This window comes from Esox lucius, chromosome 18 (assembly GCF_011004845.1).
Source record: "Esox lucius isolate fEsoLuc1 chromosome 18, fEsoLuc1.pri, whole genome shotgun sequence".
Lineage (NCBI taxonomy): Eukaryota > Metazoa > Chordata > Actinopteri > Esociformes > Esocidae > Esox > Esox lucius.
Genome location: NC_047586.1, coordinates 22,981,411 through 22,995,017, shown reverse-complemented (window position 1 = coordinate 22,995,017; position 13,607 = coordinate 22,981,411). Strand labels below are relative to the sequence as shown.

Here is a 13,607-nt window from a genome sequence, read left to right as displayed (position 1 = left end):
GCAGACAATTTGCTGATGTCGCTCACTAGGATGACAATGAAATAGAATAGAATGGGAATGTTTGCTAATTCGGTCCTGGATTGATGTCTACCTTGTTGAACTAGTGCAAGTGAATCATATTCATGTTTTAATGTGTCAGGAATGCACTCATCCATGTGCCTAAGTTTCAGTGTCTATGTTACTCTAACGCCCCCTCTCACCTTTCTCTCTAGTTACTGAGGCTGGTTTTGGGGCCGATATCGGGATGGAGAAGTTCTTCAACATTAAGTGCAGGTCCTCAGGGTTGAGGCCCAACGTGGTGGTGCTAGTCGCTACAGTCCGAGCCCTGAAAATGCATGGAGGTGGTCCGAACGTGAGTCATCCGTCTGTTTTGTAATGCTAAACCACGTACAGTTTATCCAGGTTGACCATTGATGAGTAAATAGGCACCTGTTTGTAAATGTACATTTACAGGCTCTGGTTTTTATGCTGTGTCTGTGAATTGTGTGGTTTACGTGTGGCATCTCTTCAATCCATTTTTCCTGCGTATTGTTAGGTTGCCCTGAAAAATACCAGATGTACAGTTTTCACTGTATCCACCCAAGCATTTAGTCTATTGTTCACTCTTTTCTTGCGAAGATAGCAGCATGTGAGTTTTCTGAAATGTTTGATGTGAAGGGTGAACTCAGAAATGGATCTGAAACCATACATTCATTGGGCTTGAATATCTATCCTCCTGACTATATGGATTAATAATGTTGTAGATTCAATCACCCACTAATTTGGTTGCAAACCAAAGCAAACTAACACATTCTAAGCAACAATGTAAATGATGGCCCTTTTTGTGTGTTATCATGGGCAGAGTAAGCTCTACCGATGGGAATTCCAAAACACTTGTTTTATGGTCAGATGAATGTTATGCTATATATTGTTTTCATGTCATTGTTATGAAAACAATTTTGTTGCCTGTGAAATAAGGTTTTAATGGTAACGTCATTTCTAAAATAATAGAAATGAACAAAACTTAATATACATTCAATTATCAGCTTTTGTTCAATACATGTGGGAAATGGGCTAATGTAATGCCAACAATGTAATTTCAACGCATGGAGAGATTCTTTTGGCACTTGTCATATAGATTTTTTTTTAATGTAACTATAATTAGTTTTTATGTGCAGTTAATTTAAAAAGTCTACACACCTCTGTTTGTGATGTAAAAGAATGAAATCATATCAGAACTTTTTCCATTTTTAATGTGACCTATAATATGAAGAATTTAATTGAAAAACAAACTGAAATCTTCGAGGGGGAAAAATGAAAAATAAAACAATAACCTGGTTGCATAACTGTGCAACAGCTGCAGCTGTTTTACAGTCTTTTTGGGGAGTCTAGACCCTACTAGAGATAAAAGCATGGATGAGCTTCTCGATCTTTTTGGGACACCAAGCCTTTGATTCTGGCTATATTTTTAAGATGATAGAAGGCTGTTTTGGTGACCGCTTTGATATGACTGTTAAATGTGAGGTCTGAGTATCAGAACACCAAGATTACACACTTGATCCCTGGTTTTAAGGGCCAGAGAATCCAGCTGTAGTCAAGATGGTGGTAAAGTAACAACAGTAGTGGAGAGTAGGGTTGTTTCTCTGACATCCCACTTTTATGCCCCATTCCTTCTTTTTTTGGGTGGTTTATGAATCTGTCTCGTCTGACCATATAACCTAGTTCCTATAAAAGGTCCAATGGCATTAAGCAAACTCCAGGCTCTATGAGAAGAGGCTTCCTTCTTCCATCAAGCAACTTTTTCGCAACAAAGTTGCATCTAATTGTAGTTGTATTAAATGTTTGTATAGTAAATGTTTTATTAAATATTTAATGTTTGATTTCTCTCGTATTTTGTGTCTAAGAACAAGCTCATTAACGATGCAATTTTTTGCTAGTGTTTTGCGAAAAAGACCTGTCTATGGCTGTTTGAATATATGCTAAATAATCTGTTTTCCCACAGGTCTCAGCTGGCTCACCTCTGCCAAAAGAATACATCAATGAGGTAAGCCAACTGAAGGGTGAGATCTGGTGAGATTGAGAGGCAGATGGAGAGGAAGTGCGGGTGTTGTAAATACGGTTAGGAGAGCTCAGATTGGTTTATCTGTGGCAATGCACGCTAAAGAGTCAGTCACTGGTTGTCCGCTCATTCAGATGACATGTGAATAATGTAGTTATTGTCAGCAGATAGTGTCTTTGCTTTGGGTCTTAAATCCTCTTAGAAAGCAATTTGTACTTGTTACGTGTTACAGTGTTGTGCAAATCAGCATGTCCTTTCTCATGCTTCAGGGCACTCAACCAACTTATCCCTTATCATTTGTTGGTGGTTGTAATATCATGCAGGCCATACATAGCCCTGTCCATAGGGGGCGATGTTGAGCCCTGTTAAGATCACAGGCCTGGACTTGAGAGTGTGTGTTTAGAAATCAGTGGCGCTTCACAATATTTCTTGTCTAACAAGTGACTGAATCAAATTAGGGACTCAAATTACAAAAACTTTTAACCAGAATCAGTATTATGAATCAAACCGCTCAACAAGAATTACAGTGAAAATCCCTTCCGGTTTAGAATACCTCTGGTATTACTTTAGAGTGGAAATTCATCCTGAAGGTAGATGTGCTATGCTCTGATTAGATTTATGGTTTTAAAGGAAAAGCCAATGGTCCAGTGGACACATGGGAAACATAGAGGAAGAGGAAGAGGAAGGGGTAATGAGGAAGTATTAGAGAGGATCTGACAGTTTTATGTTGTCTCAGTTTCCAGCTGCCCCGCATGGTCCTTATTTCGTTCTGCATGTACGCAGTTCTCTGTCTGTCTGTTTCTCTCTGTGTATATGTCTCTATTTATCTGTCTCTCTCTGTCTGTCTGTCTGTCTCTGTTTACCTCTCTAACATGTTCTGAGGTAATTGTTCAATTAGCAGGGCAAACAGAACCTTGGCTTGGATCCCCGTTTAGGGAGGGGCATCTATAAAACTGGGGGTGGTGTTCAAACCCTTCTGGTTTAAATCACTGCTCGCTCAGGCGGCTCTTCAGCTGAACAAATAATGGAAGGAGCTTAACAGCTAAGTTAATTGTGAGGGTTGTAACGAGAAACAGAAGGCCTGGGACAGTAGTGACACCCACAGATTCAGGGACACCAGAGCAGTGCATCATCAGGGCCGGCACTACAGCCTGGATTTATGACAACCGTTGTCATAAACATACAGAGAGACTTGGGGAGTATTGCCTCAGAATCGCCAGCGCGCGTATGCACGCGCACACAAGCATGCAATCCCAAAACCTCCTGTGTGTTTTTACCATATGGGATTGTTCTTTTTCTGGTATGTATCCACATTGCTTTCACACTGGGCTTGAGCTCCTTTGTGTGTTACTTCATCTCACGTCTTGAGTGGCAGAACTTTTGGCGCGAGGCAGCGCTTTCCTGAGCAGCAGCATTACAACAGAGGTTGTTGACGTGCGGTGGAGATGGGATACCAGTCCATTGCTCCAACTGTCCAATTCTGTAAAAGGCTCAGCTGCAAACCTGCAATTGCCTATAATTCTCTCTCCGTAGCATGCCCTTCTGTCTCTTCCTTTCTGGTCATATTCTTTTTGTCTCTCATACATTCGAACACTCCCCCACATACGCCCACGAGTCATATGAGCAAGAACTCAGTCGCTCGCCAAGCTAGCCGTAACTATTAATTTCCTGTTTTGGTATTTTGCCATTGTTATTCACCTTCTTGCAGTGATACAAATGAATGCATACCTGTTTTTGTGCCATGTTTCTATTAGATTGGAATTAACCTCCCTCCCTCCCTCTCTCACACTGCCTCTTTAATTCATGACTTTCTTGTTTTCCTTGGTCTTTATTTCCTTGTCTTTCTATCTGTCCATCACTCTGTGTCTCCATCTATATTTCTCTCTCTGTGTATTCTAGAACCTGAGTCTGGTGGCTGGGGGCTGCAGCACCAACCTGAAGAAGCAGATCGAGATAGCCCACCTGTTTGGGGTCCCTGTGGTCGTGGCTCTCAACGTCTTCAAGTAAGACTACCTTTTCCATCTGAGCCGTTCAACAGCTGTGTCCTCAGCTGGCTTGTCTCTCCCCCTCTCTCTGACCCCACAATGTTTACAAGCATGTAGCTGTGAAGGGAGGCCTGCTTGGGGTGTCTGTCTTGGGGGGGGGGGGGGGGGGGGGGTAGGCGGGCGGTTGAGAGAGTGGACGTATGAGTGTTTATTCTACTGGCCGGTATCATGATTCATATTTCATCAAGTCCGTTGGATTCTATAATCACTATACATAAACAGACACACACTTACGCAGACACAACATCAATTCTCCTAGGAACTTTACACATTTTTCTCAGTTTGCTTTGCCAACTACTCTGTAAAACAAAATGTAAACGGGTCAGTGACCGCACCTCAAACACAAATTGGCTCACGTCATGTCAGGTGAAGTTGAGGTCTGTGGTTAAGGACCTGCATGTGTTTGACATAGCATTAGCATGTCAGTTGCGATTGAGGGGTTTTGCATAGAACTATTAGAAAGTGGCTTTGGCCTTCTTGCCTCTTATGCCGATTTTCCACTGGTGTTTACCCCCGTGCCAGGGCTACGCCGGTGATTCATGCTAATGTTGGCTCTAAACATTCCTGTTTCAACAATACATTTGGTGCCAAGGACTTAAGGAGAGGCTCAGGTGGGGAGGGAGGAGTAAACTATCAGTGGGATTTTGTTTTCCGGTTATGAAAAATAAAAGGCAATATTTTTCTGGTTGTAAAATACAATAAACAATAACGCCATGCTCCATTTATAATACAGCGTTTGACTGAGTAATCAAGCTAATTTCTTCCTCAAACTACTGCGACCGGCTCCTTCTCCACCTACGCTCGTGACACTGCAACTGTAAGCCGGTGTATTCATTATTTAGTTTTTTGTCAAAACTAACTACATTTTCATACAAGGATTTGGGACAATTTTGAGGTGATTTTGTGTTGTTATTGGTTCTGCAGGCAACTTCTCGTCCTCAGCGCTCTTCTCGGTCTTGAGTCAATGGCATGGTATCACCTTTGGTCGTTCCAGTTCTTTCCGTTTTGAGTCTTTGCTTTCCTGTACTGTTGCTTTGTTTTTTTTATTTTATTCGGGATCTGTTTGTTAGATCAGATGAAAACCATTACAAGAAGCCTGAAGACTAAAACCATGATACATATCGCTATTTGAATAGCACATCATGTGGTGTTTTTGCAGGACGTAATGTGTCAACATTCAGGGACACTTGGCAACAAGTGAGAGCCTGGCCACTCTGCCATGGCATAATGTTAGTGGAAATAGAAACCTATATCTGGACTTTAGGGTAAAACGCCAGTGTTTGCCACCTGTGGAAATGAGGCTGCAAAATGTATTGACACGTGGTTCCACATACACACATAAACCCTTTTAATCCCCCAACCGTGTCTTAAGCCCCCCAACTGTACCCTCTTTGAACACATTGTGATGCATCCTAACGACGTATCATTCACCCCTCACCTTTTATTCCACCAAAATCTACGGTTCTGTCTCCGGTTCCCTCTATGATTACCTTCTTCATGCAAATTTCAAAGGACTGACACCCAAGCGGAGATCGACCTGGTGTGCCGCATCGCCAAAGAGTCTGGGGCGTCGGACGCCGTGCCGTGTCACCACTGGGCACTGGGTGGCCGTGGCTCATTGGACCTAGCCCAGGCCGTGAAGCGAGCCAGCAATCAGCCCAACCACTTCCAGTTTCTCTACAACCAAGAGGTGAGAGACACAACTCGCAAACCTTCCACTGCCACATCTAGCCTCGAATTCCCAATCCATTACCCTAATCGGAAAGTATTGCTAAACCCTGTCAACCTTTTGCAAATCATTTATGCTTGTGATGTAAGAAGATGCAGGAATTAGGTTATACCTGTTATGCAATTAATCAAATGTATTTTACAAAACTGTTTTTACCCCAGCATTTTTTCACAAAGTCCTTATACAGATACTGAGCCTGTTACCTCAAAGAGCAGTTAACAACAAGAAACACAATGGCTAGGGACAATCTCCTATAAAATAGCCTGACTCAACAACATTTTACTTACATAGTACTTTGGTTGAAACCGTGAAGGCCTAAATATATCCCAACATATTAACTTTCTGATCCTTCTGAAGCTATGGCAGTTAGGCACACTGCTAGCTTCTTTGTGTTTAAGCGCTTAGTGTTACCTAGAAATAGCATGTTGTTGCACCTGCTTGTGATATTAATTGGAGCTTGTTAAAGGATTCTGGCAGTCATACCACTGAGCTCTGAGAGAACGCTCTGGCCAGGGGCATAAGGGTGGGCTGCCTTGTTTTATGCTATTCTATGCCATCCTATCCCCTCCCATGAACAGCTGCTATAAATAAAGTCTCTGGCATGTGGCAGAGCAGGACGAAGTGGCCCCCATTTTTCAGAGAGAAGGTGTGAAGAGAAGACTGGCCTAGACCGGGTCTGTTTTGGCCTAGCCGCACAGTTAACAGAGAGGCGGTTACTCGTGATGAGTTGCCTGGCCTGAAGACTTGAGCTCTTCTAGTTAGTCACACAATTATCTTGGAGGTTCTATGGCTAATACATTTAAAGGTGCGATCTTGTGAAGAAATACATATTTTGAGTTGTTTCCAATCCTGAATGCTGCATGGCTGAAAGCTGTGGTATCTGAGTCAAAAGTGGTCCAAGGAAGGAAAGCGGTGAACCGGCAACAGGGTCATGGGCGGCCAAGGCTCATTGATGCATGTGGAGAGCGAAGGCTGACCCGTGTGGTTCGATCCAACAGACGCGCCACTGTTGCTCAAATTGCTGATAAAGTTAATGCTGGTACTGATAGAAAGGTGTCAGAACGCACAGTGCATTGCAATTTGCTGCATAAGGGGCTGCCTAGCCGCAGACCAGTCAGGGTGCCCATGCTGACCACTGTCCACTGCCGAATGTGCCTACAATGGGCACATGAGCATCAGAACTGGATCACGGAGCAATGGAAGAAGGTGGCCTTGTCTGATGAATCACATTTCTTGTATATCACGTGGGTGGCTGGGTGCATGTGCATTGCTAACCTGGAGACCACATGGCACCAGGATGCACTATGGGAAGGAGGCAAGCTGGCGAAGGCAGTGTGACGCTTAAGGCAATGTTCTGCTGGGAAACCTGCCATTCATGTGAATGTTACTTTGACATGTACCACCTACCTAAGCATTGCTGCTGGCCATCTGCTCTCTTTCATGGCAACGGTATTAGCAGGTCAGGTCTGTTTTGGTGACAAAAGGGGGACCTACACAATATTAGGCAGGTGGTCATAATGTTATGGCTGATCAGTGTATAAAGCAAAGTTAACAGACGCCAGAGGTGGTGGCAGTGGAACTAGATTTGAGCTTCAACTGGAAGCCAAGAAGTGGGATGACATGGAAGAACTTAGGTTCTTCAATACCAGGTGGGCTGCGGCATTCTGAATGAGTTGCACATGCCGGGAGACCTACCAATAATGGGTTGCAATAAACTTAAACAGATGACAAGTGCCTGGAGAAGTACCTGTAAGTAAGGTCATACTCTACAAATGTTGTCCTGGAAGGAGTCACAGTCTTGCTGTTCGTAGAGACAGAGAGCGTGTCGTCGAGACTCACGCCAAGATTCTTTGCACTATGGGAGGAGGATACTGTGCAGTCAACCCTGATGGACATATCCTGAAGCGGACAGGCCTTTCCGGGCAAGAAGAGTAGCTTAGTCTTGTTAAGGTTAAGCTTGAGGTGGTGGGCCAATATCCAAGTAAAGATGTCATTCAGGGAAGCAGAGATGCATGTTGTCATCTGGTTGTCGGAAGGTGGAGGGTGTCATCCCCAAAGCAGTAATAGAAAAGACCATGTTAGTATATGACACAGCCAAGAAGGTATACCACCGTCATGACATCACATTGCTTTTTACTCTTATAATTAAATTCCGTTCACAGTAGCAATATGGGATCTCAGGGTTTTAATCTCGGAGTGCCTGGATATAGCACTTAGCTTCGGTATATTGGCATTATACCATGACCTCTCTTGACTTCTTTCTTAAATATTAATTTCCTCTTTAAAAAGCTCTACATACCAAGTGTAAATACAGTAAAATAATTACAATAAAGGGTCAAATATACATTTTTTATGCAACCACCCAATAAAATACATTTTGATGAGAGAGAATTAGTGTGGGGTAATTTGACTTCAGGTATGAAGTCATTAGTGCACTGAATGAATGGAAGGAAGGATGTTGTGAATTAGATTAACACTCCTTGCGCCTGGATGGGTCAAAGTCGCAGATGGGGAGAAGGATTTTCTAATTGGTTTACTGGCAGGTTCTCACTGGGGAAGACTGGGATCCAACCAAACATGACCTTCTGATGAGCTGGTGCTCAGAGAACACAATAACAAGAATTGACTGGTTTGATCCAAATTCTACATAATTGCTTGTGTGAGGGAGTTTTAGTACGCACAAGGCCAACAATATCAAAAAGAATAGCAACTAGGATTAACAGAGTCCCTGTGTTTGGTCTGTGGAATAATTGATTGATTAAATTTGCCCTTATAAATCTGATTAAGAATTGAAGACCGAAACCTGGATGAGATGGTGTCTCTCCACGACTAAGTAGACTCATTAGTGAGCTTGTTAAAAAAATAGCATTTTGTGCTCATGGTCAAGATAATGATTTTCCTGTGTGTTTTGGTGGGTAAGGGCCCAGGTTGCTGTTATTTTTAGCTATGGGTGGTGGGGTTAGATTAAGTGACTGGGACACTGAATAGGCTTTATTTGAATTAGTTTAACCTCTGTCTCTCTCTGCATTATGTCTGCCCCTCCTAAACAAGCAAGAAAGTAGAACTTGCTAATGGCCAGTCCTAAAAACTCTCGTCGTTAGGGAATGTATCAAATTGTCCTTTAGTCAGTTGTTAAAGCTGTTAGCACTTTTCACTTCAGGCTCCAGTGTTTGAAAATGATTTACATTGCTAAAATGGCCTAGTAAGGACATCAGGTCAGCATGTGTATAAGCTACATATGTATAAGCTACGTGTGTATGTGCTATACATGTTTGCTTCATATACGTGTTTGTGTCTGCTCTATGTGCGTGACTCAACCCCATGCCTTAACTTCCCTGTTTGAGGAATTCCTGTATTTTGGGAGGAAAAAACATCAGCTGGTTTGAGTTAGTGAGTTTGGGAAGTTGTGACTTAGATTAACTGATCCTGTTATAGAGGCGTGTGTGTGTGTGTGTGTGTGTGTGTGTGTGTGTGTGTGTGTGTGTGTGTGTGTGTGTGTGTGTGTGTGTGTGTGTGTGTGTGTGTGTGTGTGTGTGTGTGTGTGTGTGTGTGTGTGTGTGTGTGTGTGTGTGTGTGTGTGTGTGTGTGTGTGTGTGTGTGTGTGTGTGTGTGTGTGTGTGTGTGTGTGTGTGTGTGTGTGTGTGTGTGTGTGTGTGTGTGTGTGTGTGTGTGTGTGTGTGTGTGTGTGTGTGTGTGTGTGTGTGTGTGTGTGTACACGTGCCTGGGGTTGTATGCGCCTTTGTTGTGTGTGATTGTAGGTCCACATAGCTTTTCCATTTCCAACTGATTAGGGTTGCATCGTGTAGTGTCTGTGTGTATTTCTGTCAAATAGCAAAAACACCCCTAAACTGAAGTTAAATCAGAGGAATGTTACTGTTTTCCCTGAGCGCCTTCTGAAAAGTTACTATTGGGGTAAAGATTATAATAGGTTTTTGTGTTAATATTAGTAAAGGTAGGATTTTTCAAAGTGCATTCAACTTTGGTGTCACAATTTTGCTAGTAAAGTAAAAACATGCATGTGTTTTGAATACACGCTCTCTCAGATGTCAGGACAGGTAGGATTTTGGTCTTAACTAAGGCCTTTCAACAACCATAAGACGTTCCCTTGGTTTTCGCCTTTCTCTCCAGACTAAACCCCATAAGGGTTTCTTTCTGCCTGTTACTAAACCACACCTCTCATCCTTTGAGACCTTTTCTAAACCTGTAGAATAGGTGCCCAGGTACATTAACATATATTTACAATTTACCATGTAAGGGTCTGGGACATATTAAAATGTTTCACTTTTCCCGGATTTGGTCTGGCAGCCTTTCTGTTAATGATCAGATGTGGTGACAGCTATGCTGTCTGTTGCTCCAGTTATGTTGAATGTGTGTCTATCTTCCATCCTCCCAGACCCCCATTGTGGAGAAGATCAGGATGATAGCCCAGAAGGTGTATGGGGCGGATGACATTAAATTGTCGGTGGAGGCCCAGGCTAAAATTGACTACTACAACCAGCAGGTAAACTCACGACGCTACTCAATGAGCCATATATGCTTGAGCCACTCAGTCTAATAGGGCTTTTACTTGGAGATGGATGGATATATTACCCACTGTGCTCATACCATTTACACACAAACATCTATAACATTCAATATATTCTGATGCTCCTAACTCCTAGGGTTATGGGAATCTCCCAATCTGCATGGCCAAGACCCACCTGTCCCTTTCGCACATGCCTGAGTTGAAGGGCGTCCCCACCGGCTTCACCCTGCCAATTAGAGATGTTCGTGCCAGCGTCGGGGCGGGGTTTATCTACCCATTGGTGGGAACGGTGAGTTGTCTGTAGTCTGAGGCCTGTTGGTTTACATAATGACTCAAGACCGGGTTAAACAAAATGTAATTACAAAGCCTGTGGTTCTCAATGTGTATGAGAGAGAGAAGAGACGTAAAGTAAATCTGTGATTATTTTTCAGAATTGCGCATCAGAATTGCGCATCTGTAGAATGAGTCAATAAGTGTACAGAGTCCCCTGTCGTAGGGTTTTCATTAGTCAATTATTATTCAGTTAAATGTTTCATCCTAAATTAAACCTGAACAGCAATCTCATTCCCAGACATTTCTGACCACATTTCTTATAATTGTGGTCAAACTTAACCTTCATTAGCCAATAAGGAAGTTGTGATTCCTACCTTGATGGGTACCAGTTTTATCGACTAAGTCCCAATCATCTCCATCAACGACTGTACCTGTCTTGTGCACCCATGCACCAGTCACTTCATTGCTACGCTGACGTGGGAGAGCTGAGGATATAGCGGAGCTGTCTCTGCTGATGCTACCCTAACCCAGGGCTGGCTCAGGCTGGACCGGACATTGTCAAGTGTTCATTTACATCAGGGCTGCCCAGCCCTTTTCCTGGAGAGATACAGTCATGTGCTAGATTTCTATCCAACCCTAATTCATTCAGCCCACCTGATTCTAATATTTTGCAGGATTAAAAGCTAAATCTGGTTAGTTACTGATGGTGGTGGAAAGAACCTACAGGACTGGTATATATCCTGGAACAGTGTTGGGCAGCCTTGGTTAACATGTGCAAACATCAGAAATATCCCTTAATATGATGCCAATCTTAATTCACAAAAATCTGTATATACTTAACTCTGCAAAGTCACTCCCATAGAATGATGCAATCACAACCTAAATGCCAACACGAATGCTTTTTTACTTGTTTATATGCATTGTGTGGAACGCTTGGAGGCTAGTTTAAACCTGCAGTTGCAGCAGATACTCTTGTGGTTACAGTATCAGAACAGTAATCATAAGGGTTCTAGATCAAATCACAGAGCTGGCAAGGTGAGAATTCTGTTCTTCTGTACCTGGTCATGGTAGTTAACATGAATAGTTTCTTTAGTCATTGCTGTAAATTTGAATGTGACCTTTGTCAACCTGGCTGGTGTAATAAGGGCAAGAAACAAGGTATTTCTTTTAATCGATTAAGGATGTACAGTAGTTAAGCTTCCACCCACCTGTGACCTGCATGAGTGCTACTCTGACTTGCGTGACTTATCACACATGGAGACACAGAGTTTCTGTTTGTGTTCATCCCCTCTGCCTTGCCTTCGATAGACCTCCTCTGAACTGGATTAAACCCTTTCCCTTCCAGATAACCCCAAAGCAGGGCTTGTTTAGTTGGAGCTTGTTGGCGACAGATTGTTGGTTGGGCATGAAGTTAGGTGCTTCCTGAGAGCCGTTGGCCCCCGCCGTTTCATCGCATAGGCCCGAGGGCTGTGCTTTGATACACCACGACCAAGGTGTCAATCTCTTGGCATGCTGGGCAGGGGCGGCCACTGCTTGGAAGGACTGTTCTACAGCCATCTTTCTCTAATCCTTTGATCTGTTTCGGCCTGCTGAGCCATCGGCACATCCGAAACCCTTGAACTATGACCTCTGACCCCAGGGGGAATTTATGGGCCCCACTTTGAACTCTCCACCATCTTGGTCTGGCCTTTACTGATCTCCTCCTGTCTTTTGATTGGAACCATGTATGAAGGGCTGGTAGATAAGGTCCTGTAATGTACTGTCTTTAGTACTGCTTGGACTGGCATGGAATTTTCTATGGTTATTTGCAATCTAAATTGTTATAAAAAAATGTTTTATGTAATACAAACATTTGCTTACGTTGCCCATTTTAATGCCAGCAACACGTTTCAAAACATTTACCATTGTGTTGCATTACCTCTTCATTTAACAATACTTGTAGTGTTTGGGAACTGAGGAGATCAATTGCTGTAGTTTTGAAAATGAAATGTGTTCCCCTTCTTTCTTGAAATAGGATTTCAGCTGCTCAACTGTTCAGGGTCTTCTTTGTCGTATTTTATGTTTCATAATGTGCCAAATGTTTTCAATGGATGACAAGTCTAGACTACTGGTAGTCCAGTTTAGCACCCATACTCTCTTATTATGGAGCCATGCTGTTGTAATATGTGCAGAATGTGGTTTGGCATTGTCTTGCTGAAATAAGCAAATCCTGTATATATACAGCATTAACGAAGCCTTCACAGATTAACCGACATACTGTGTTCACAGACAATGGTTTTTGGAAGTGTTCCTGAGCCCATGCTGTGATATCCACTACAGAATCATGTCTGTTTTGAATGCAGTGCTGCCTGTGGGCGCGATGATCATGGCCATCCAATATTGGTTTTCGGCCGTGTCTGTTGCATACAGAGATTTCTCCGGATTATCTGTATTTTTCAATGATTTTATGTGCTGTAGATATTATTCCCAAACTCTTTGCAGTTTTACATTGAGGGACATCCTTAAGTTGTTGCACCATTTGCCCACATCCTCATAGGGGTCTCAACCTGACTGCAGTTCATCGTCATAACTTCGTCATAACCATTGTCATAACCATTCGATGGCGTCTGGCACTTTGGACAGGTGTTCTCTTCACGGATGAATCCCGGTTTTCACTGTACAGGGCAGATGGCAGACAGCGTTTGAGATTATTTGGCATTTAGCGTACATAGAGAAAGTCTTAGATCTTTGAATTCAGCTCATGATAAATGGGGGCAAAAACAAAAGTGTTGCATTTATAATTTTGTTCAGTGTATTTTGAATTCCATGTCTCAAAAGGGTATTAAGTATAAGCACAATTTCCTACAAACTTGATATAGTATACAACTATTGCATTCTATGCCTCTGGATATATTAACATGAAGTAGGCTATTTACATGTTTGGACATCTTCGTTTGTTTACTTGTTGCAAAGACACTGATTTTAGGTGTGTTTCTGATGGATGTTTTAAGTTTGTGT

The 13,607-nt window shown here is 42.7% G+C and overlaps 1 protein-coding gene across 1 annotated transcript in view; it reads left to right on the top strand.

The window, feature by feature from the left end:
* The window catches only part of mthfd1l (methylenetetrahydrofolate dehydrogenase (NADP+ dependent) 1 like), a 58,907-nt gene that overhangs the window by 34,415 nt on the left and 10,885 nt on the right, over window positions 1–13,607 (top strand). The window contains exons 20-25 of the mRNA XM_010882148.4: window positions 213–352; window positions 1,982–2,023; window positions 3,938–4,041; window positions 5,596–5,773; window positions 10,206–10,313; window positions 10,474–10,626. Coding sequence (XP_010880450.2) covers window positions 213–352; window positions 1,982–2,023; window positions 3,938–4,041; window positions 5,596–5,773; window positions 10,206–10,313; window positions 10,474–10,626 — 725 coding nt within the window. The remainder of the gene's footprint in view (window positions 1–212; window positions 353–1,981; window positions 2,024–3,937; window positions 4,042–5,595; window positions 5,774–10,205; window positions 10,314–10,473; window positions 10,627–13,607) is intronic.